Source organism: Pinus tabuliformis, chromosome 8, assembly GCF_031772625.1.
Source record: "Pinus tabuliformis cultivar Carrire ecotype Pingquan chromosome 8, CPIR1, whole genome shotgun sequence".
Classification (NCBI taxonomy): domain Eukaryota; kingdom Viridiplantae; phylum Streptophyta; class Pinopsida; order Pinales; family Pinaceae; genus Pinus; species Pinus tabuliformis.
The window spans coordinates 373,997,323-374,023,094 of NC_142294.1; the positions used below are offsets into that span (position 1 = coordinate 373,997,323).

Consider the following 25,772-nt stretch of genomic DNA (forward strand, 5'->3'; position numbering starts at 1 on the left):
TGAAAATCAACAATGGTCAACCATATTTTTTAGGGTTTATAGTATTTATCTTCATACCTTGGCTTTACAATATTAATCCCTTATGTTTAATATTTTTTTTTTTCTGTGTAAAGACTAAGCTATTGTATTAAAAAGATGAAAAAATATTTACAAAGAGGCTCTAGCCTCTGAGGATGCATAAAGCCACCCCCTGTCAGAAGAACGCAGCAGGTGCACAAGGCCACCAGAATTACAAAGATAGAGTCCATAAAAGTGAACATGGGCGAAGCAGTGGCAGGTGACCCCCTGACTTACAAAAGAGATCCCTTCAAAAGAACAGCAGTAAGCATAATTGACTATCCAATGATTCATTGCATGTATTTTGTGGCTTGCTGCTGGTAGCATTGTGGCATAGGAGAGTAGCAGGACCATTGTTTCCAGAGTTCTGGATACCCCACGAACTCTGAAAGGTCCCCTACCCAATAACAAAAAACTGGGCGCCGCGGAAAGAGATGAAACCCCACCAAAACTCCAAAACATGACCATTGAACAGGAGAAGAAACTAGAATTAAGCCTTCGGAGGCTCACCTTGCGCATTGTTGTCTACTTCTGTTGAGAGAGGAAGCCAGTCAGACATGGTAGCATCTTCGGTCACTTCCAGGCGAAAATCCGGTGGATGAACCGGCTGCAGATGCGAGTCCAGACCAAGAACCGGCTCCACAGGATTGACGTCGTCTGGAGGAGGCTCTTCAACATTACCAACCTCCGCAGTCTCCCGGGCATTACTAGTTTGAACCTGCTCCCCAACGTCCTCCTCCTGGCTGGCAGAATCTTCCTCTTCCTCCGTAGCAATTACAGTAATCAGGAGAGAGACAAGAGAATGATTTCTCCTACACCTGAAGGTGAAGCGGGAGGTATGGACTTGGCTCTCTAAAGGTTCCGACTCCTCTGAGGGAGAAGACGGAGGCTCAACTATGGCCAGCGGTGGAATTTCTCTGGCTTGAGCCTCCTGCTGTCTACTTATCCCCCATACACCTCCTCTTCTCGGGACTCCTCTTTGTCTCGGTGCCATGAGCAGGAGAAATCTCGAGCTCTTTACAGTAAAAGGCAGAGTGTCAGGACACAAAGCCTTAACTCTTCCACACAGAACGACCTTAATAGAAGCCTGAACAGAATTATGGGCCCTCCCGATCCCCTTCACAGTCGAGAGCCGAGAGAGCGCAGGCTGGACAGAGGTGAAGCCTCTGCAGCTCCTCACAAAGCCAGAGATCGGCCCCTTTCCACCCTTAACATCAAACAGCATAACAAAATACCGCTCATACCAAACCTGGATCAAATGCGCCATTAAATAGACCTTTGCTTGGAACAATCTGGATACATACTGAACAATCCCCATCGAATCAGGGTACAGGGCGCTTAAAGTCGCCTCGCTTGAACCCATCTCCCACCTGCAATGCCGTCTCCTCAGCATTTAAAGGTATTAATTCTTCGCAGAGCCACCGAGTGTAGCCGTCCTGGCAAGCCACCTCATGACGCCAGCTGCCCAACGCAACAAGCTCAAGCGATCATCAAGCTGCCACCCGCATCCGGGCGTGAATCTTCCTGTGGTAGCATGTCTCTATCTAATATTGCTTGGAAGGTGGAGAGTTGATCCTCCGAAACTGTATCATGTAGAGGGCCTGCTGAGAACTCTTTCCCATTGTCCACCCCTAAATTAGCTAGGAAATCAGCTGGCTTGTTCCCTTCCCTTTTTATATGCTTGAAGGAAACAGCTCTATTCTCCTGCAACCAGTGTTGAACTTGTTCCAATCTGGATGCCAGTCTCCAGCTGCTGCTGACCTTGTGTATTTGGGAACCCTGTTGGAGCTTTAAGGCCATGTTTATAAGAATTTGGGAATCCCCTTCCACAATTAGAGGTAGATAATTGCCCTCCTGCGCCAGAGTGAGTCCTTTCCATAGACCTTCCAGTTCCGCCGCATTGTTGGTATTCCAACCTATTGTGCCAAAGAAGGTAATGTGAGGTTTACCCTGATGGTCTCTAATAATGCCTCCATAACCAGTCTGACCCGGATTGCCTTTCGAAGCGCCATCGAAATTCAGTTGGAACACGTTTATGGGTGGTGGCATCCACTTTACATTATGGGTTAGGTGCTTTGCTGGGTTAGCCTTGACCGAAATCTGAGCTTGTATCTTTATCTGCCAATTGTTCCAGATGGCTAGCTCCTGGGGTTGCTTTGGGAAATCGTCTTGGGACCAGCCCTTTGTGGAAAGAGTTTCACTGATATTGTTATGAATTCCCTTCCATACCTGCTCCAGTGTCATTGATTGACCTTTGAAAATCCTCCGGTTCCGTTCCTTCCAGATATTCCACATCAAGAATCCCGGTATTGTTTGCCATAGGATATTTAGGATCTTACATTGGTATGGCGCTTGAGGCCATTGGCGTATTGTGTCTTTGATATCCCCCAGTACTCGGCCTTCCTTTTGACAACGAAATGCCACCTTTTCCCATATCTTTCTGCTCATCTGGCACGTCTGCATTAGGTGTAGGGCTGATTCTTCTTCCTGATTGCAATTGAGGCAGATGGAAGGTCCCAAAAAACCCCGCTTTCTGAGATTGTCCCAGGTGAGGATTCTATTGTATGAGAGAAGCCACAGAAAGGTGGAAACCTTCGGCCAGATTGGGGGTTTCCATATTTTGCTCCATATCTGATCTTTGTCCATTCTGTCCCTTATGATGATCCTGTAGGCTTCCTTTGTAGTGAAGGTACCCCTCTCCTCATAACCCCATCTCAATGTGTCCATTCCTGCTTGCTTTAATATCCTGCGTTTTTTTAGCTCTGAGGAGAGAGAGAGTTGGTTTTGATTTGAGCTTCGGGGTAAGATGATGCTTGTTTCCTTCCACTCTCTCTGCTCTTGGTTAGTCGGTTCTTTCCAGAAATTGCTTATTTTCTCCTGCGGAGTTATCTCCCATTCTGAAATAGTTTGCATACTATCTTTGAGATTTGGTAGCTGCTGCCATGAATCTTCCCAGAACCTGGCAGTAAGACCATCTTTCACCTCCCAAAAGCTATGTTTTTGGATGAGATCTCTATGTTGAATGGCCGAGTTCCATATGAGCGATCCTTTACTGATTTCCGACATTCTGATCCTTTCTTCCAGGGGTAAGTTCCTTGAATATTTTGTTGTCCAGAGACTTGCCCAGGGGGTGTTAAAGTTTGAAAGCCACCTCCACCATATTTTCGCTCCCATGGTCTTGTTACTTTGTTCTGGGTCTCTGAGTCCTATTCCTCCTGCCAATCTAGGAAGACATGCCTTCTCCCATCTAATGAGAGCCCATTTTCTATTTGGTCCTGAGCTGCCCCATAAGAAGTTCCGCTGCAATTGTTTGATGGCCTTAAGAACCCATTTTGGCGCAGCTAAGATGGAGAATAAATAGAGTGGCATGGATTGCAAAACAGCCTTGATCAGCACAATCCTGCTGGCCATATTAAGCGATCTGTAAGTCCAAAGGAGCAATCTGGCTTCTAATTTTTCGAGCAGGTTTGTCCACGAGGAATGCTTGAGGGCTGAAGCGATAAGAGGAGCTCCTAGATAAGAGGAGGGAAGGGAAGCCTTAGAGAAGCCAAGAATACGCGTTATGGCTCTTTGGGTATAAGGAGGGGTATTAAAGAAAAAGACTTGGGATTTGGCATTATTGATGAGGGCTCCAGATGCTTTTGAAAAAGAGTCAAGGATGGATTTAAAAGAACGTGCTTCTTGAACAGATGGGTGGCCGAAAAGCATGTTATCATCAACAAATTGTTGATGAGAAACTGCTGGGAGATGGTGAACAGCAATCCCTTTGAGCTTATGCGCAAGAATAGCAGCTTTAATACTTCGCCCCACACCTTCAGCGAGGATAACAAATAGAAAGGGAGACAAGGGGTCTCCCTGCCTAATGCCCCGGGAAGGATGAAAGGTGGGAGAAGGAATCTCGTTGATGAGGATGGAAAAGAAAGATGAGAAAATGAGACTGCTAACCCATCTGACCCATGGGGGTGCGAAGCCAAAAGCAAGGAGAGTTTTTTGCAAATAATCCCAGCTGATACTATCGAATGCTTTGGATAGATCGATTTTGAGTAGCATCCCTGGCTTCTTCAATTGCTTGAGTGAATGCGTTATTTCATGAGTTAGGATGATCCCATCTGTGATCTGACGCCCTTCCACATACCCGGATTGTTCGGGAGAGATGATAAGGGGCAGCAAGGGTTTCAATCTTAGGGCAATAACCTTAGAGACAATTTTATAAATGATATTGCATAAGGCAATAGGCCGATACTTATCTGGAGAATTGGATTCCGAAGATTTGGGGATTAATGCTAGAAATGTTGCGTTCATGGCCGGATACATCCATCTGAGAGTCCTTGATTCCTCCACAACCTGCCAGACCTCCCATTTAATTAATTCCCAGAAATGCTGAAAGAAATTTGACGTGAACCCATCTGGTCCAGGCGCTTTTCCTGCCTTGAGTTGATTCACCGTTGTTTCTACCTCTTGAAGACTGATTGGTTTGAGAAGAAGAGTATTATGGTCTTCTGTAATTATTCTGGGGATGTGCCTGGTGATGTTATCAATTGCTTCAGATCTGTTGATGTTTGGTTCTTGATTCATATGTTTAAAGTAGTTGACAAACTCCGTTTCTATTCCTTCATGATTTTCAACCTTGATTCCTTGTTCATTGTTAACATAGGAGATTTGGTTGATCATTCGCCTTTGGACTGTTGTTTTGTGAAAGAATTTTGTATTCTTTTCACCTTCCTTCAGCCACCTGATCCTCGACTTCTGCCTCCACAAGGTCTCTTCCTGCAGGTCTCTTTCCAGTATTTGCTTTTCTATGACTTGTTCCTGTTGTGTCAACTCCTCAGATCGGCCATTAGAAATTATTCTTTGTTGAATGTCCTTCATTTTTTGATTGAGGATTTCCTTTGATTTGAAAATATTGCCAAATGTGGATTTATTCCATCGTTTTATTTCCTCTTTGAGATACTTCAGCTTCTTTTGGAACAGGGCCATTCTTGTCCCCTCCGATGCATTAAAATTTGTCCAGGTTGTCCTTATAAATTCATGGAAGTCCGGATGCGATAACCAGAAAGATTCAAATTTGAATGGCCGCCTTATACTTTTGCCTGGTCTATTCCAGTTTAAGGCTATAGGCCAGTGGTCTGATCCTGAATATGGTAGGATTGAGGCTATGAATTATCCCCCCAAATGCACTGCATTGTCAGAAATTAGGAAGCGATCCAATCGCGAGGCCACTTGCGTCGGTTCCATTCTCTTGTTACTCCAGGTGTAAAGGCCATTTTCTGTTGGAAGGTCTATCATCCAGTTGTCTTGAATGAAGTCTTTGAGTAATGTACCGTCTCTGTTGATTCTGCATCGTCCTCCTCTCTTTTCCTCCAGGGTTGCTATCATATTGTAGTCTCCGCCTGAGATCCATAGCGGATGCGTCCGGTTTGCATTAAGCTGTGTTAATGCATCCAGGATATCAGCTTTCTGCTGGATTTCTTGTGGAAAATATACATTTGTTATATGCCCATCAATATTTGTGCCAATTAGATGAAACTTGGCTTGGATGAAATTTCTGTTTGCATGTATATTACCCAACTGTATCATTCTTGCATCCCAAAGTATTGCCAGGCCACCAGAGGCTCCCTGAGCATCCACCGCTATGACCTGCCCTACCGGCCAGGCCTTGGCTGCTATTTTTTCTAAAACTATCTTATTACATTTAGTCTCTTGCAGGAAAAGAATTGATGGTTTTTCTTCCATTATCATGTTTTTTAGGAGTCTACCTTTCTTCTGGCCATTAAGCCCTCTAATATTCCAAGATATCAATTTCATTGGGAAGGTTTGGGATTGATGTTAAAATACCTGGTTAGCTGGGCATATCTGCCTGAATCCACCAGGACCTCTCCGACCTTGATGGTTCTCTCCAGAGTAGACTTCCTTCCTCGCTTTTTGCTGTCTTTTGAAATAAACTTCCCATCCCATTGACTACCTGTTTGAACCCCTAGCGAGTATTTCTTCTGGGCTTTGTTGAGAACCTCCACCAGGTTGTCCACTTGCGTTTCAGTTATCTTGTCGAAGTTCCTTGTTTTACAAGCTTGCTCCAGACCAAGAATGTCCAGTTCCCCTATATCAAACGTTTCTGTATCTTCATCCATATTCTGGGCCTCTTGATAGCTTTCTTCTTCTTCCCTTGCTTTTGCTGAGCCTGAAACCGTTGTGTCTATTTCCATCTCTGGTTGGCTCCAGATTTTCATTTCGGTGCTATGAGTGTTTCCTTCCTGTGCCTCATTTTTTCCTTTAGATGGCGCTTTGGGCTCCTCAGTCTTTTCCAGATTTGAGGTGCGCTTGGATGTAAGGGGATCTTGAACGTGATGCGCTTCCTCTGCTAGAACAGCAAAGCTGTTACTTGTTGAAGGCTTTGAGGGATCCTTCGGGGCCTGCCTATTCTGAGATGGCTGTTTTTTATTTCCTCTTCTTCGGTTTGTTACTTTGGTGAACCCATCTGTCGTTTGTTTGTCCTGGTCTTGTTCCATGGACTTGGTGTTTAGCGGGCAATCTCTGAACAGGTGCCCTAAGGCGTGGCATTTTCTACACCTGAAAGGCACATGTTCATAATCTATTAACTGGATCCATTCTACATCCTCATGAGAGAGTTTTACCTTGTCAGGTAGGGGTTCCTTTACGTCCATGTAGACGCAGATCCGAGCATAGGAGGTGTACTTCTTCGTCTTAGTTTCTTCTGCTACCTTGACAAAGTCCCCCAGAACCTTCCCAATATCCTGAAGCGATTCTTCCTCCCAGTACTCCCATGGAAATGAATATAACCTGATCCATACTGGTGCCCAGCTTAGATCCTCCTTATCCGGGTTGAATCGTTCTATCCATTCTCTGAGAAAGAGACCCGCTGAGTTGAAGAAGTAAGGTCCATTCTCAAAGACCCTATTTCTATCCTCCAAACAGTTAAAGACTGCTGTAAAAAAGCCTTTTGGTCCCAAATGCAGGGATATATGTCCTTTCGGGTGCCATTTGATATTAATCCATGTCCTCAGGGCTTTCTCATTTCGCCAAATGCCTATAAATTTGCTTATGAGGGCATGATCCCTCATATATTGTATTCTTGCATTGATTCTGTGACTGGGGAACTCCACTATTGGCGTGTGCTTAGCAACAGGCTTGCATGTGGATGATCTCACTCTCTGGTCCTCTGGCTGAACTTGTTCATTCTGCCTGTCCGGCATATCCTCAGTATTCTCTTCATTCGTATTCTGGTCCTTCCTTGAATCGTCTTGCTTCTCTGGTTGCATTTCATTCGTTGGTGGGGGATCCCCTCCTGCCCCCTGGCGAGGGTGCATTTTCGCTACTGCCAACTCCCTGTGCCTGTGTTCTGTAGGTTGCCGCAGAGGGGTGGGCTTATGCCCCTACAGTCTGCCTGTCGTTTGCAGGTCTGTGCCTAACCCTAGCCGCTGTACGCCGCTGCCATTTTCACCGTCGCGCTCTCATCCGATGCCAGGAGTGATTAGTTCATCATGGTTAACTTGTCTTATGTTTAATATTATTCCCTTGGGTTTTTAGTATTAATCCCTTGGGTTTATTAGCACCTTGGGTTTATAATATCAATCCCTTGGGTTTATTAATCTAAGTGTTCATATTCCTAAGGTATAATATTATTGATGGGGTTTATAATATTTATCCTAGGGTTTAATATAAATCTCTTAGGCTTATAATAGAAATTATGTGGGTTTATTAATTCCTTGGGTTTATAATATTAATAATCGCTTACATTTATAATACTAATCCCAAAGGGTTTATAATATTAATAAGCCATTTGGTTAATAATATCAGTATTTATCTTAGTGTTTAATGTTAACCTTTAATATTAAAATTTTAATTTTATCATTAATATGAACTTTTATTCATTTTTATCAATATTAATTTTTATTGATTTTAATATTAATAATAAACTTTAAATTTAATATTAAAATTTAACTTTAATATTAACCTTTATTTCCCCTGATAGAGGTGCATATGCGGACGTACAAGTGGCGTGTGAAAGGCCATCCGGCCAGCGCCTCTCCAAGCAAGTATTCACTTCTTCTCGATGGAACACTCCGGCATTTTCTCCTCTAGTGAGACGATCTCCCTCATGAGCTCTGCAGATAAATGTGAATTATGACAAGTGATTTGCTTCAGTTTGGCAATTTGCGCAATGAATTTGGGTAGTAAGGAAATTGGAAGCATCTGGGTCTGCTTCTATGGCGCCTCATTGGGATTTCGGCCTTGGGTGAGGAGGGCAAATGATGTTTGTTATTGCTTGGTATGGATTGGAATATGTCTCCTAGTCTTCCCTTGGGACCCAATTACTCGGTCAGTTGTGGTTTGGTACTACTCCCTCACTTTCATCGGCTCCAAGTCCTTTTCACTCCTTTGATAGTTTCTAGTTCCATTCCTACTCGTGACAACCCTTGCTAGTCTTCTCAAGTGCATGGGTATATGTTTGTATTCTCGTAGTTTGTGCTCTGGGATCGGGTCTATATTTTGGCCTCACGGTAAATTCAGTCTCTCGGTCAGCACTCAAGATTGTGGGTTCTGTTTCTGTGAAGAATCGGGATGGATTTTGGGAATTTCTCTGCTCTATTACCTAATTTGGGTAAACGTGTGCCCATCTTGCCTTTTTGTTAGGGGGGTTAGTCTGGTGTTTCATCCCTACTCCAATAAATGGGAAGGTGGGTTTGTTTCTTTTTGTCTCTCGTGCAGGTATTCTTAATATATATTTGTGTCTCCTCTTGTTGCGAGTTGTAAACTACCGTGACCAGTAAGATGCCATAACAATGTGGTCTTCCTCGTCATGGGTGGGGACAAAAAGCCTAGGCTTGGCGTCCTGAGCAAGGCAACCACTCATCCTCGGCCACCTCATCCAGCCAAGAAACAGAGGACACAGAGGCTATTTCTCCAGCTAGTTCGCCAGGACGCCTAGTGGCTCCCACCTCTATGGAATATATCATCAAGCAGTTGAGGCACATACAAATTGACATTGACATTCTAAGAGATCACATGTATGAATACCACAATGAAATTTTAGCCTATCCTACTGATATTCAGTATAGTCAAAATGCCATTCTGGAGCAATTGGACAACCTTTGGTGCAGTCAATGATGCACTAATGACCACCTCCACAACTTGGAGGCACGGGTGGAACACATTGACTTCCACATTCATGATCGTGTTGGTTACTTTCCAACTCCCCCTGTAATGCTCCCTCATCCCCCTCCTTGATATGCTGCTATCAATTCATGTCTCTTTTTGTGTTACTCATAGTATGCTAAGGCCACAAGGCCCTCTGGAAATAATGTATGAAAATTGTCTATCCTGGCATCCTCCAACCCCCATTCTCAAAAATTCTAGTCGGAATGAGGGAGCGGGGGTTGTTGAGAGCATTTTTGTACACTATGATATTTTGACAATCTAATGAAAGCCATTTTGAATGACAAAAAAAATATTAACCTTTATTTATTATTGTGTTTAATATGTTTATGGATATTAATGTGTTTATCAATATTAATAATATTTTCAGTTTATAATATTAAGTCATCAGATTTAAAATATTAAAAATCACTTGGGTTTATTAATACTAATTTTAAACTTTCATATTAACATTTAATGGTAAACATTAAATTTTATTATCAATATTAACTTTTATCCACTTTTATTATTTTTTATCAATTTATTATTTTTTATTGATTTTAATATTAATATTAAACTGTAATCTATATAAATATTTATCTTTATTAAAATTATGAATATATAAACAATTATAATTTATTTGTTTCATTATATTTATAATAAATTACTATCAATAATAACAATTATTATTAAACATATTATTCAAATTAAGAAAAATATAATTAAATTTTAAAACACATCGACAAAACTTTGATGATGTGATTTTTTACCGAAAGTGTTCTTACTTTTCATAATATGGATCACAAAAGCCTAAATTCAATTAAAAATATTTTTATTTTATATTTATAATTATAGTAATTATTATTAGTTTTATTTGTTATAATTATTTATTTAATTTTAATAATTAATTAATAGTTATTATAATTATAATTATTAATTATATTTATATTTATATAATTATTATTATAATTATAATCAATTATATTTATATAATTAATTATATAAATATAAATATAATTTTTGTTTAAATGTGTTTTGGATTAATTACATTTTTACAATTTATAATTTTTGAATTCATGCTTTTGTGATCCATATTGAATTAAGAAAAAGCTTTCAATAGAAATCACATAGGAGAATTTTTGCCAACGCGTTTCGAACCATCCAGTGTGGTTCATCACCAAGACAAGATGAAGAGGCATATCATGGCACCATCTTAAATAGAGAGCAATGTAGAGACCCTTAGTTCAGTTAACTGCTATAATAAACTACTAGTTTATCAATAATATTTTTTTATTTATAGAATTAATTATTATGATCAAATTATAATAAATAAAATACAGTAATAGGTTATGGTTCGAAATACAATTGAATAAATAGAATCAAAAGAATCAAAGTTTCAAAGTCAAACATCAAACATGGAGCGAGGTCAAAAAATAATAAAAGGAGTCAAGACCCTATTAACAAGGATGTTGTTGTTCTCAAAGCCGACAAGGGTGGTGTTGTGGTTATTCTTGATAAAGAGGATTACCGAAGGAATATGTCGTGCAACCATTGTAATAGCAGGAGCTACAAGAAACTTAACAAGGATCCTTTGAAGAATATTTCCAAAAGTGTGGCTCTTGCGATAAAATCCAGTAGCTCGGTCAACTCTTTTAGTCGAAAACTTGCCGAAAGTAGTGCTATTACCCCCATAATCTATGGCCTTCCAAAGATTCATAAGGAAGGGGCTCCTCTAATACCCATTCTCAACACGATAAGAGGGTTGACCTATCTTCTTGCTAGATAATTATCCCTAAAGCTTAAGCCCCTTGTTGGCTGTACAAAATCCTTTATCAAGGACTTTGCATCATTTGTTAATGAGTTAAAGGGTATTAAACTTGATCCATTGACAAGCTTGTGAGTTTTGATGTGGTCTCCCTCTACACTAATATCCCTATCAATGAGGGCATTGAAGTCATTAATCGTATTATGAATCCTGATACAGCTAGATTAGTTGATATCTGTCTCACCTCTACCTTCTTCTCTTTTGATGAACAATTATATGAGCAAACTTGTGGTGTCACCATGGGTTCCCCCCTCTCCCCTGTGGTGGCTAGTATATTCGTGGAGGATTTAGAATCAAAGGCCTTAGCCTCTTCACGGCTTCTGCCTAAGATGTGGAAGAGGTTTGGGGATGACACATGTGTCATCTAGTCCCATGGTAAGGAAGAGTTGGAGCTTTTATTCCTTCGTCTTAACAATCAATCTAATTCCATAAAGTTCACAATGGAATATGAAACCAATTGTAGTCTCCCTTTCCTTAACGTCCTTCTTTCAAGGAATGATGATCGCTATTATTCTCATCAAGTATTTCGAAAGAAAACTCACACGGAGAAATATTTTCATGCTAAATATCATCATTTCTTAGTTAAAAGTCTTAGTGTTCTCAACACTTTAGTGACTAGATCTTTAATAGTTTCTGATGACAACCATATTAATGATGAGAAGTCGCACCTCCTAAGTGTTTTCTTTAATAATTGGTATAGAAGACACCAATGTACTAAGGCTTTCCTTAAAGCAGAAAAAGGTCCTAAAGCTAAGAAAGAACCCAAGGATCGATTTTTAGGTGTACATCTCCCTTTTATCCAAGGGACCACTGATAAGATAGTGAAGATATTAAGTAAGAATAAGGTTCCTTCAACCTTTAGGCCTCTCAATACCACCAAGAGTTCCCTAAGATCTGTAAAAGACCTGGTGGCCCTAAAAATATGAAAGGTGTTTACGTTATCCATTTCTCTTGTGGGACTCCCTACATAGCTAAGACTGGTCACTCGATTGATCAAAGGATTCGTGAGCACCCTGCTAACATCAAGCATGGTAGGATCCACTCCTCCTCTTTGGCAGAACATGTAGAAAAAACTAAGCATCACATTTGCATTGAGGAGGCCCAAGTCATTACCAGGATAGTCATTTCCATCATTGAAAATTCAGGGAGGCCCCAGAAATCTAAAAAATTCCCAATAGTTTGAATAGAGACGATGCTTGAAATATTAGTGATGGGCACCAGTATTGCAGCAAGGATGTTGCAACTCCTGCGCCTACCGACTTTACTTCATTAACCTGGTGTTCATACAAACTTGGAGGTGATAGTGTTGTATACACAAATATATGTAATTGGTCTACTCTTTGTCACTTCTCAGCTGGGGTGATACGCCACTAGGGTTTCTAAAACCAGCCTTCTATTGATTAGAAGAATTCTAATTACCAATTTGGAGAAGGGAAATTTACCCTAATTTGGAAGAAAATAAATGTTGTCTACTACATGAAAGAAAGACTGAAAGAAATTCTTGCAAAACATCATTAAATCCTTGATCTACTTGCTAACCTACTTTTCTTCCAGAAGAACCCTATTTTAACACATGTGAGGTTTTAACTAGTCTAAGCATGAAATCTAACCTAAAGAGTGCTAACTGTTGTGTGCAATAACAAATGTAAAAGAACTCATTTTCTTGTTATCTTTTTTCTTGAAAAATGTAAATGCTAATCTTGCTTGGTTCTTTGGCAGGGGAGTTAGGTGCAAAGGAAAAGGAGGACAATGGTTCAGATGAATTGGAGGGAAAGTAGGGACCTAGTCCAGGATTTTAGTGATGATTTTTCACAACTCGGGCTCAAAACAGGCCACTACAGGCTTTCTTACAGGATGTCTACGGGAAGTACTAGTTCACCTATAGGATCCCCTGTTTTACTACATGAACAAACCGAAATCTTAGGGAGTGGTCTAGAAGGTGGGTTGGTGCTTGGAAAAGGTGAATAAGGAGGGAATACTTCATGGGAGTGATAGGAACTTTACTTAGAACTTAAGCCAAAGGTTTACGATGGTTGAATTTTCTCAACGGAGATGGCTAGTTTTCATCATAAGGCAAGAATTCGAATTGAGAACTTAGTGACTTTTGGAAATCATGGGTGGATATGGCTTGGTTGAGGATAATGAGATGAGGTCTCCCTACAATTTAGAAACTCCTGCAATCAACAAACATCATTCTTGGCATTCATATATAAACTCATCAAAAACGGGAAAGGTGTATTCGAGTAAAATAAAACAGAGTTATCACCATTTACTTTTCTAATCTCATGCATGGAAATGCTTGGAACCAATATGAAAGTGAGAAGAGATCAGTGAAAAACTTAAGAGATCAGAAAATAACAATTGCAACTTATATTCGAAACTGCAAGACAATGACCTAATTAGTGAGAAAACCCTAAATTACACAAAAAACAAGAATTTTGTCTTTTTGGCTGTATGAGAAGTGTTCCTCAAACCGTAATCCCTGAGAGGGAGAAATGAGGTGAGATCCTTGTTGTCATCCTTTTCGGAATATATTCTTATCACTACAATGCTACTATCATAATTATTCACAAATGGAAGCAAACTAATCAAGTTTACCAATACTTGCAAATTAACAATACCAAAATCAATTTAACAACTAAATATGAGATAACCTAAACATATATATACAATAAGAGAAACCTTTGCTACTAGGGTTGGGCCCTAACCCAAGAGATTTAGCCCTTTAAGTCAACTCAGTGTTGGATCAAGGGAATGCTGCTCATTTTTTCATTAAAGAAATCAGAAATACATAAAAGTTCTTGGTTGCAATACTTCAACTCAAAAACTGCTTAGCTATCTTGAACAAAAAATCCCCATCCTAATGAGGCCCTAGGCCTCTTGATTTATACAATTGAAGTTGCCAACAACTTCATTAAATTGATGGGGGCTTGTCTCCAATCTCTAGATCAGCTAGTCTTCAACTTTCATTGGCTTGGTTGCCAATGAACTTCATCACTCGGCTACTTGCAACTTTGAGCTGATGAGATTTGATTGAGGAATCTTCGACTAAGTGGGGAGTTAAGGAAGGAGATCTTGTTTCTTAGAATCCCTCTTGCTTGTCTTCATTTGAGTTCATGCACTTTAATTAGCCAAAATTTGCTCCAAAACCTGCAATCAATGCACATTAGACCAATAGACATGAGATCTCATCTTTACTCTCCTAATTAACAAAAACATAATTAAAACATGTAAAAAATGATGAGAAAAGTTGATTTTAGTAAGCTGGAGGTGCATTAAGGTCCATATAATTTACCCATTTATGAGCCCCATCGTCACCCCCCTATTAAAAATGTTGCTCTTTCTCTGAGCAACTCAATCTATATCCATGTCTTTCATTGCTTTGGTGGCCTCCCTGACATTCCAAGCTTCTGTTGTAGTCTCCTCCTCTTGTGGATAAAACATTGCCTTCCTCTCTATTTCTTCCCACTGCTTTCTTTCTTCTTCTTCCTTTCTCCCCTCTAGCATAACTAAAAGCAATGGTGGGCTGAGTTTTAATCCAATCCGGTTGACCTTGAGTCTTTGTCATGTTTTCTTATACATTGAGACTCTCCCTAGTGCATCCCTCATTCTATCAGGAGAATGATATTCTTTGATCTTTAGGCAATAGGGTAAGGTGTTCCATCTCCTTTAGCAAGCTTGTTGGTTTTGATTTCCTAGCAATCTTAGCATGTCTTCAAAATGAGTGATTGCTTGTTCTTGTACAGTAAGGTATCTTGGTTCAAGCTTGGGATCATTGCAATGAGGTTGTGAGTTCTAATGACAACCATTGGATTAAACTGTTCTACTCTGATGAAAAGGGGTTATGCTTCTTCTCTTGCCAATACCCTTTTCATTTCTGGAGTTTTGGCCTCCTCATGACTCATCGAAGATGCCAAGGTCATTATTTGTAAGTCCCCTAGCTTTGGATTTGGGTCCCACACATTTAAATTTGTGAGAGCTAAATTTTGTAGGTAGAACTTAGATATCTATGCTCTATCCTCCACGGTGCTTTGATCACAGAGGTCAATGAATTTCCTGTAGTATTGGAAAGGCATAGTTCCTCTTTGTGCTAGGGTTTTAATCTGAAGTTACAGCCATTTTTCTTTGAGGTATAAGGCATATAACATAGTTACCGATCAAATGAGAAAATGACCTAATACTCGTTTTTTTGAGGTAGAAAAAAATCACTCGATTTTGAAAAATGGTGATTCATAATACACCTTTTTTTTTGGAGCATATTTTTGCCACTTTAAATTTTTTTATGTATCAATTATGAACATTTTTTATAAATGTTAGTGATTTTTCATGCTGATTTTGAAAAGTGTTGATGCAACATCAGCACATTTTTTTAGAGGGCTTATTTTTGACACTTTAATTTTTTTTAAGAATCAAGTGTGAACATTTTTTTTTTTGTTAGTGATTTTCATCTTGATTTTGAAAAATGTTGATGAGCATCAACCCTTTTTGTTTAAAGGGCTTAGTTTTTACACTTCAAATTTTCTAATGAATTAAGTGTCGATATTTTTTTTTAATTGTTGGCGATTTTCATCTTAGTAATAAAAAAAAAAAAAAAAAAAACAAACAAACAAACAAATAAAACATGACAAAAAAAAAATCAAATACAAAAAAATATAAATAAAAAAAACAAACAAACAAACAAACAAACAAGAAACCTATGAAAATGTAAAAAAAAACATAAAACATAAGAATAAAACATAAAACATAAAAATAAAAATAAAAAACATGACAAAAAAATTAAAAAACATAAAAATAAAACATAAAACATGTTAGTAATAAAACATAAAAAATCCAAAATCTAAAAAAAAAAAAAAAACCTCGTTAGAAAAAAAATAAATAAAAAATAATTAACAAAAAAATAAAAATAAAATAAAAAATTAAGAAAAAATTAAATTAAAAAAAAAAAACTAATTAAAATAAAAAAATAAAAAATATTTAAATTAAATAATTTAAATAAGCAAAATTAAAAATAAAAAATTAAATTAAATGAAAATTTAAAATTTATCTTTCGAAATTAAAATTATAGAAATAAAGAAATAACATAAAATAAAATTTTAAAAATAACAAAAAAAAATTATAAATTATAAATTATAAACATTAAAATATAAAATTAAAAAAAAAAAAAGTTGTTAAAAAAGGAAAAATAAAAATTCATGACAATTATAATAATGAAAAAAACAAAACAAAACAAAACACAAAACAAAACAAAAAACAAAAAACAAAAAAAAAACAAAAGAACATGTTAAAAAAAAAAAATCGAAAAAAATAAATTAATTAATTAAATTAAATATTAAAAATAAAATTAGAAATTAAAAAAAAAAAAAAAAAAAATTAAAGAAAACATAAAAAACAATAATTAAAAAAAATGATACAATTAAATAAAAAACATCAAAAAATAAAACATAAAAAAAAAAATTAAAAAAAAAAATAATAATAATAATAATAATAATTAAAAAAAAATACAGGCAAACCTCCTCCGCCACTGGCCCTCCCTCACCCCCCTCACCTCTCCTCCCCTCCCAAATCCCAGCCCAACACATCCCCCCTACCCCTTCCTCCACCTCTCGACCACTACACCGCCTCCTCCCTACACCATCCCACCACCCCTCTCCCTCACCCCCCTCCCCTGTCCACCCTCAGCCTTCCCTTGTCCCCTGCCCTTCTCTACCCCCTCCCCTCCCCATCTGGGCCCCCAGGCAGCTGCCAAGAGCCCACAGGCTAATTCTAGGAAGGGAGGGGGGGTCGCAAGGGTCAAGGCATGGAGGGGGAGGGCCGAGGGTGGGCAGGGGAGGGGGGTGAGGGAAGGGGAGCGATCGGGGGGAGGGGACGGGAGTGGGAGGGGAGGAAGAGGGGGGAGAGGTCGGGCCGAGGGTGTGGAGGGGAGGGGAGTGAGGTGGAGCGAGGGCGGCGAAAGTTTGCTTGTATTTTTTTTAATTGTTTCTACATTTTTTTTTTAAATGTATTATTTTTTTTTTTTTTTTTTTTGGTATTGTATTTTTATGTTTTTTTTAATTGTATTGGTTTTTTTGTTTTTTAATGTTTTTTTTTTTTAATTGTACTGTTTTTTAATTATTTTTTATTAATTTTCTTATGTCTTTTTTTAATTGTTATTTTTTTCTAATTTTTTTTAACTTTTAAATTTTATTTTTTTTTAATTTTAATTTATTTATTTTTTTAATTGTTTTGAATTTTTTTTTAATATTTTTTGAATTTTTTCTTTTTAATATTTGTTTTTTAATTTTTATAATATAATTTATTTTTTTTAACTTAAATATTTTTCATTTTGATTTAATTTTTTTATAATTTAAATTTTATTATATAATGGTTTTTTTTTTTATTTTAATATTTTATTTTTATTTTTTTAATTTTGATTTAATTTTTTTAATTTTTTTTAATTTTAATTTAGTTATTTTATTTTATTTTATATTTTAGTAATTAGTTAACAGTTTTTTTAAATGATGTTTTTATTTATTATTTTTAACCTAAAAACTGTTTTTTTTTTAATTATATATATATATATATATATATATATATATATATATATATATATAGATATATATATATATATATATATATATATATATATATATATATATATATAATTTTTTTTTTTTTTTTTATTCTTTAATTTATTTTTTGTTTTATTCATTTATTTTTTATCTAAATTGTTCATTTTTACAACTTAATTCTGATTTTTTATTTTTACACCTTTATGGTTTTTTATTTATTTTTATTTTTATTTTTATATATTTTATGAAATTTAATTTTTTTTTTGGTCATGAATCCTCCCCTTGACACCCATGGCCAATTTGACCTCGAGGTGGCCGGGGAATTATTTTTTTTTTTAAGTTTTTAATTTTTTTTAATCTTTTATTTTATTTTTGTAATTTTTATTTTTATTTTTTTTTGTTCTTTATTTCTATTTTTTATTTTTTTATTTGGTTTTTATTTCTATTTTACTCTTTTTTTCTTTCTTTTTTTAAATTTTACATGATATGGTTAATTTTTTTTACATTTTATAGTTTTTTAATTTCATTTCTATATATTTTTTATATTTGATTTTTTTTGTCATGTTTATTATTTATGTTTTATTAGTTGTTATTATTATTATTATTATTTTAATTTGAATTTTTGTTTATATATATTTATGTATTGCAAAGCCCGTGTAGATGCTTGTGTAGAAACCCGATCCCATTATGTGCAATTTGATAGTTGATTTCAATTTTTTCATTATAATGAATCGAGTCTACCCCACACTGTGTTAATTTCATGGTCGGCCTTTAAGTTTTCATTACAATGGGTTGAACTCACCTACACTACGTGTCAAATTCATAATTGATTTTTTAAATTTTTTTGCAATGTATCAAGTTGTCTTATGCTAAGATTTCAAAATCACTATATATTTAGCATCTAAAAAAATTACTCTTGGTATAATAACTCTTTCATTTAGGTGTTCATTTTTGAAGCTTTTTTAGTCATAAATTTTTTCCATAATGTCATGGTTGAAATATTTTGAAAACGTAAGATTGTTTTATAGTCATAATCTTTGGTTTTAATTCCATAGTTGAAAAATTGTCAAGATTTTAATGTTTTTCTACGTCATTATATTTTATCTTTAATGTTATGGTTGAAAACAGTTATAAATATTTTTTTTAGCACCATGCTTGAATATTGTTGGAATTTTAAGGTTTTTCAAAGAAGTGATATTTTAAATTTAATGTCATGCATAAAAATCATTGGAATTTTAAGGCTTTTCAAAGATGTGCTATTTTATCGTTAATGTCATGCTTGAAAATCATTGGAAGTTTAAAGTTTTTCAGAGTCACGATATTTAATTTTTAACGTCATTATTAAAAAATGATGAAAATATAACCTGGAAAAAAAGAAAAAAAAAAAAGACTTTATTCTCGCACCAACACTTTTTTATTTCAAGGTGTTTTTTGCACCAAGAAAAATGGATTTTATTATTTTGTACTGTTATTTTTAAAAATATTGAAAATTTACACCGAAATAAAAAAAATGGTGATGTAGAATCAACACTTTTTATTTTTGGGTTGTTTTTTTCATGTTTTTTTGGGATTTTTTGGCTTGAGTACCCGTTTTGAGGTAATAGTTCCCGTTTAATCAGTAACTATGTTATATGACTTTGCTGGCATCCCGCATTGAAGTGCCTCCATGGATAAACTTGTCATAGTTGCCAATTGGCCTTCCTTTTCGTGTAGCTACTTTCTTTTCCATGTGTTTTCAACCTCTAACTGAGATTTCATTATTGTTTCCTTATCTCTTATGCTACTTAATTATCTACCCATTTCTTGCAGCTTCTCTTCCATGTGGCCTACATATTCTACCCATTTTGATTTAGCAATCTGCATCCACCCATGTGTCCTTGCTCTCTCTATTTCAAGTTCAAAGAATAGAGGAATGTTAAATTTATGTGGTATCACGCTACCTCCTTCAATGAATCTGTAGTAGGAGCTGAGGTTTGGCTATGGGCTAGGCTCCTTCAGCTCCTAGGCCTCTTCTTCTATTTTTTCTTGATTAACTCCTTCCTCTTTTCCTTCTCTTTGCCCTTGCAGCCTTTCCTGATCTCTTTTCTGTGTTTCTTGTAGGTTTGACATGGTTTCCTGTAGGTCTGATTATGTCTCCTGTAGGAGACATTTTCCTTTTGTTGAGGTATACTTGGTGATAGGTCTCCTAACATAGGTGATTGGAGACTTGGGAGAATCTTGTTTTGATGTTCTTTCTCCTTCCTTCTTCCCTGGAGGGATTGCTTTCTCTTGTTTCTTTGGTGAGCCCTCTATGACAATTAGAGTTTTGGTAGGGGTTTGAGGTCTCCCTTGTCTAATCCTGGTGCTCTTCCTTGTCCTGAAGTAAAGTGGAGTTTGATCTTGTCTCTTTCCCTTTGATTTGATAGGTGTACTTAGGGCAGTTAGAATAGATGCTACCTCCTTCTCTGTAGTCTCTGGAGACTCCCTTGGGGATTATTTTTCTTCCCTGCTTTTTGTTTCAGAATTTTTTTCATCCTTTTGTACTTTATCCTCTTTTTCATCTTCTTCTCCATTCTCTGTTTCTTCCTCCTTGTCATCTTTTGTTTCTTCTCCCTTGTCATCCTCTGTTTCTTCTTCTCCCTCACTAGTAATATGGCTCCTGTCATACTCAATGGCTCGAATTGCTCCTTCTTCTTGCATGTCTATAAATGTTGACCATGCAATAGGAATTCTTAAATTATGTAGAGCATCTTCTAGGATGAGTTTTATCAACCCACAATGTGCTAGTTTCTGATGTTTTCCCTCTTGTACCTTGATTCTCATATCTATCATTGATTACAACAAAAAATAAGGTATACTAAGCCTGTTATGAGGAGGGGTCTCTTCTCCAAATATTAGCTCATGGAGGAGTCTAATGTGGTATCCATATACTACATTGTATATACCTTCACAGGAAATATATTTTATGATGTGGTAACTCACCTCATTCCAGGGATATGGAATGCTTTCCCTTATAAACCCATTTTTGTCTTCAATTGGTTCTTCTCCCTCCAAGAAAAAAAATTTCTTTGAAAGAGTGTTGTTAGTCTTGTCCTCTTTTATGCATTGCAACCCTATGGGGAGTGTAGTTATTCTGCTAATAATTTCAAGGGTAATTGCTACTAAGAAACCCTTCACTACATTAGTGGCACTAGCTCTAGTGAGAGGTATGAGTGACATACAAACTCTCTAGCCACATCATCATCGCACCCCCTTAGTAGCTCAAAGAAACCCATCCATTGATGCCCTGTAAATATTTTTGCCACAGTAGGACGCTGGTGTATTCTGACTATGTTGGTGGGCTCCCTTTTGTTGAAACCTCCTGTCATATTTTCTGGCAACTCTTGATTGAGTGAGGTTTGTGTGGCTATAGGTTAAGAACTTTGGTAGGTGATGGGGCTACAGACTTTATCCTTCACTAACCTTCACAGATTTCTCTTTACCTTTATGCATATAGAAAATATTCAGAAGAAATGAGGATTTCTTCGTTTTAGATGAAAAACACAGAAGGTATGGCACCTACCTCTCTTTCGTATGCTCTGGTGATGAGAATTCTTGAATTGATGCTCCTCAGTGTCCTCTTGCAACTCTGTGTGATAGTTCTCTTTATATTCTGTAGCCTTCGTGTAGTTTCTTGTAGGTGCTCTTGTTTGATGCAGATGCTGACTGTTTCATGTAGGTTGTCATTGTAGGGATGCCGAGAGTAACTTTTTTTTTTCAAAGACTCCTTGAAGTTTCCTCTACCTTCATCTTTTCAAAATACTAATACTTCACATGGGAGTTAGTGATTATTTGTATTTGTGGATGATTTTTTTGGGTGGTGTGCTAGCTGGATAAATACATACTTTTGGACCATTGGTCCCACTACAGGTTCATCACATCACCTTGCCTCGTAATCATCTCCCACTTTCATTCTCCATAACTTAACCACTTTTTGATTCATTCCCCTTGTTTTGATGTGACCTTGCCACCTGTGGAGTTGACCAACCCTTTTTCTTCTCGTTATCTGACTAAGGGTGGCCAAGTTCACTGGCCATCTCCACTTATAAAATCAACTTCCTGCCACATCCCTACAGTTTAATCATATTCGTACCTATGAGCGAGTATTGGTGAGATGACATACCTGTTAGTCCTTCGCTTCACTGATGCATGATGGAGAATGGTGGTGATTCATTGTTCTTTGACTTTGTTGCATATTCTTTACTATGTCTTTTTCTTCTTATTTTGTTGATGAGTTGATCCCTTGATGATGTATAGGTGTTATATTTTGTTGCTGCTAAGCTCTAGAGGAGCTTCATCATCACTATGATCCTTGTGTTTAAGGTCGATTGGAGTTGTTGTGTTCTTTTTTTATGGAATAGGCTACTACAAGAATTCCTACAGGATGTCCTGTAGCTACCTTTTTCTATAACTTTTGCATCTCTTCTTTGCTTCTGGGGTTGAATGGGCATTGGAATGAGTTGACGATGTGGTCATGAGTGGAAGATGAGGTATGATGTTGTGGCATGTATCTTTTTTTTTTACTTGATTTCTTTGATGGATGTAGTGGTGAAATGGTCATGGAGGGTGTTAACTGAGGTATAGTGATGTCAATCAACATTTGTATAACCCAAGATAGGCTTCTGTCACCATTTTTCCACTGGAATTCCCTTCCTAAACTTTTTCAAGGCCTCTTGTAAAATCTATAGGAAACCCCTGTAGTATTACAGGTAATCCTGTAGAAAACACAAAGTTGCTTGGAATTGGCATCTAGAGTGGAGTATGGATGGAAGAACATGGGGAGTATGGAGGAGATGATATGGATGAAGGAAAACATGGCTTATGGTAGGGCCTACTATCCTTCGTAGCTTATGCACACCATCCTCTTACAAACCTACAAAAACATAATTGTTATTCTTTTGTATGTTTTTCTCTTTTTTTTTTCACTTTTTTCTTCTTGTTTTTTTTTTTTGAAAAGACAACTACGCTACCTCGAAGAAGGTTTCCCTTGGCACCTCAAAATAGGTTTTTACCCAAAGATGTTTTGTTTATTTATTTATTTATTTTATTCTTTTTAATACTCTTGGGCTGACTCAAGAGGTTTTCAACACAAAAGTTGAACTCAGGCGCCTCATGGAGGTTTTCACCTAGGTCCCTTTATTTTTATTTTTGTTATTTTTTCTAAGAAATTGGTGAGGTGGAAGTTGAGACTTCCCCAATCATCATCACTTCCTTTCTGATGCTATTGATGAATTCCTGCTTTGATAAGGGCTTCTTGTAGACCTTTAACATGTACCCATTTACAAGCAAAGGGATACCTTTTGCATCGATGGTTCTTATCTGAACAACACCATTTTCATGGAACTTTTTTATCACATATGGTCCCAACCATCTAGTCATTAACTTGCCTTTGAAATCTTTGTGCCGGGTGTCATACAGCAAGGCCCAGTTGCCTTCTTGAAATAGTTTGTCCTTGATATTTTTGTCATGCTAGATTTTCCTTTGTAGTTCAGTCACTTCTGTGTGCAGAAGGGCCTGCATCCTAAATTCATCTAACCCATTCAGCTGGAGCAATATTTCCTGTTGTACCCTTGTGATATCTAGGTCCAATTGTGTTGCCATCCTTAAGGTGGTGTATTAAAATTCAATGGATAATAGGGTTTTCTTCCCATAGGCTAGATCATAGGAGTGAATCCAGTGGTGGTCTTCCAGGTACTATTGTAGGCCCAGGTGGCCTCAACTAATCTGTCTGCCCAATATTTTATGTTGCTACTAATCACCTTGGTCAGAGTGCCTTCCAATGCTCAGTTCGTTACTTCCACTTGCCCATTAGCCTGTGGGTGGTAAGGAGTGGATCTTCTGTCCTTGATATTATGTTGTGTTAAAGTCACATGGAATGTAAATAACAATTGTGAATGATAAACATTGAATTCACTATTATTGACATCAAATACATTTATAGTACATTTGTGTGACCGTTGGGTTCCACATCCCAAGGTCTCTTGGACTCTCGTGGTTGTTCAAATTCTACACCAACCCATAAAGGATTAGGTGTCCAACATTCCCCCCTTAATGCGAAGGGGTATGTATGAGTCCAAGTAGAGAGTTGTAGCACAGAATGTGCAAAAATGCATGGCAGCACTAGGTTGAATGTGCTCTTTGAAATGTTGGTATAAGGGGGATGGTTTAAGGATGACCACCAACACTGGAACACTTAGTGCAGTGTAGTTCCCGGAACTCTTCCAAGTCTGGCATGAAGTTGAGTTCTTCTGCTAGAGGAAGTGATCCTGATGTTTTGAAGAGGGAAACCTTCAACCATGAAAGGGAGGTCTCACACTGCATAAAAGGGAGAACCTCAACCTGAAAAGGGAGGTCTCAACATGTGATGGTTTAAGGATCACCACCAACTCTTGAATGCTTAATGCAATTCCTGGAACTCTTCCAAAACTAGCAAGAAGTTGAATCTTCTGCTAGAGGAAGTATCCTCAATTATTTGAAGAGGCATCACCAACTGAAGGCATGCTCAAGGGCATCTTTGTCTCTAACTACAACTATAAACCTGGTATGGCAGGTTGTGGCTCAGGCTCGCCTGGTGTGGCTTTGAAGCTTGTAGATGACCAACATTTCCCCCTATCAAATACAAGGTGAGATGATGGAGAAAACTCAACTGAAAGACTGCTCAATACTCTAGAACAAGTTCATACATATCATTGAAATATATTCTTGGTTGTTGATGCCCATTGCCAAGAAAAGATCCATCGAAGATGAATCTTTGTTCTTGCAGGGGGTTTTTTTCTGAAGCATCTGTTTGAAGAATGGGTATGTTGACCACAATTCTTGCACGGATGAAGATCAAAATAGTGATCTTTCATATGGCCAACCCGGTCACAGTGTTGGCATTTAAAAACTTGTTGTGGTTGCTGTGGAAGAGGAGCATAATCTAGAACAACTGAAGGTGGAGTGTCATGACGAAATCTAGCACTTTGAAATTGGATTAGCTTGGAGAAGTCTGGAATATGAAAGGACACCTCCTTATCATATCCAAGACCTATTTTGTGCTTGTTGCGGACAAGCTCTTCCCAAGTTCCGATGACTGACTTGGGAAGTGCAGACTGAAATTATGCATCTGCATGTACAACTGCTGCTTCATTGGGTACTAAATCTGAATAAACTTCAACAATATTGACTTGCTGATGGGAGTCTATATCAATCTGAAACAACATATTTTTCTCAATAGAATGATGCTTAGGTTGTTGTAGTTCTTCTTGTTGTAGCTTTGTCTCAAGCTGCAAAAACTCAATATTCTCCTATGCATTTTGTAGACAAGTTGTAATATCAAATATAATATCTTTGCTGATTTTAACTCTATCATGAACTGTGGAGTGTATTAAAGTATTTAAAAACTCTAATACTTCACCAATTTTATCCATTTTCCAAACAAGTGAAGTGTGTTGTTGAAGTTTATTCCCTTAGAAACATGGACCACTCGTGTCCAAAATTTGTTGCATTCACCTACCTTTAACAACACTAATAGACTTCACACACTGAATAAAATGGAGCGGTTATTGCCACAAAAATATCTTGAAATGGAGCAAGCAACAAGACTTAAACGCTGCACATTATAGGAGTTTTCAATGCTGCATATATATAAGCTTCAACCAAAAGCCACAATTCAAAGTTTTCAAGTTCAATAACTGTATATACACCAGCAATCATACTCAACTCAAGGTATATGAATGACCACAAAATTTTGTATGCTATGTTGATGGATATTTCTATAATACAACATAAACCATTTCAGCTTTACCTATTTTGAATTTCAACTTCCATCTAGACATGCCTTGAGTACTAATACCAAATAACAATTCTTCTGTATGATATTCTCCAATGATACAAACTACTGTTGAATTTAAGCCATCTTCAATTCATAACTCAATGAACCCACAACATAAATAGAGTAAAGAAAAGGAATCTGAGAAAGGCATAGGAATCTTAACCGACTCACAATAACACTAAGCTTCCAAACTCAACTGATAAGTGGGCTCCCTGCAACTCAACTGTTTGATTCCCTGTCCTGATTTCTTCAACCGGAACTATCTTAAAGAGCTATTTATGGCTGGAAAAGTCGGCGAGGCTGAACACCGCTTATTGGGTTTCACCAAAATCAATGAACATATTGAATTTCAAAATAT

The 25,772-nt window shown here is 37.1% G+C and overlaps 1 protein-coding gene across 1 annotated transcript; it reads right to left on the reverse strand.

The window, feature by feature from the left end:
• Positions 1–1,536: 1,536 nt before the first annotated feature.
• Positions 1,537–5,034, reverse strand: LOC149235668 (uncharacterized). Its single transcript, XM_089368626.1, has one exon. It carries the CDS (start codon positions 5,032–5,034, stop codon positions 1,537–1,539), a length of 3,498 nt encoding a protein of 1,165 aa, XP_089224752.1.
• Between the last annotated feature and the right edge of the window lie 20,738 nt (positions 5,035–25,772).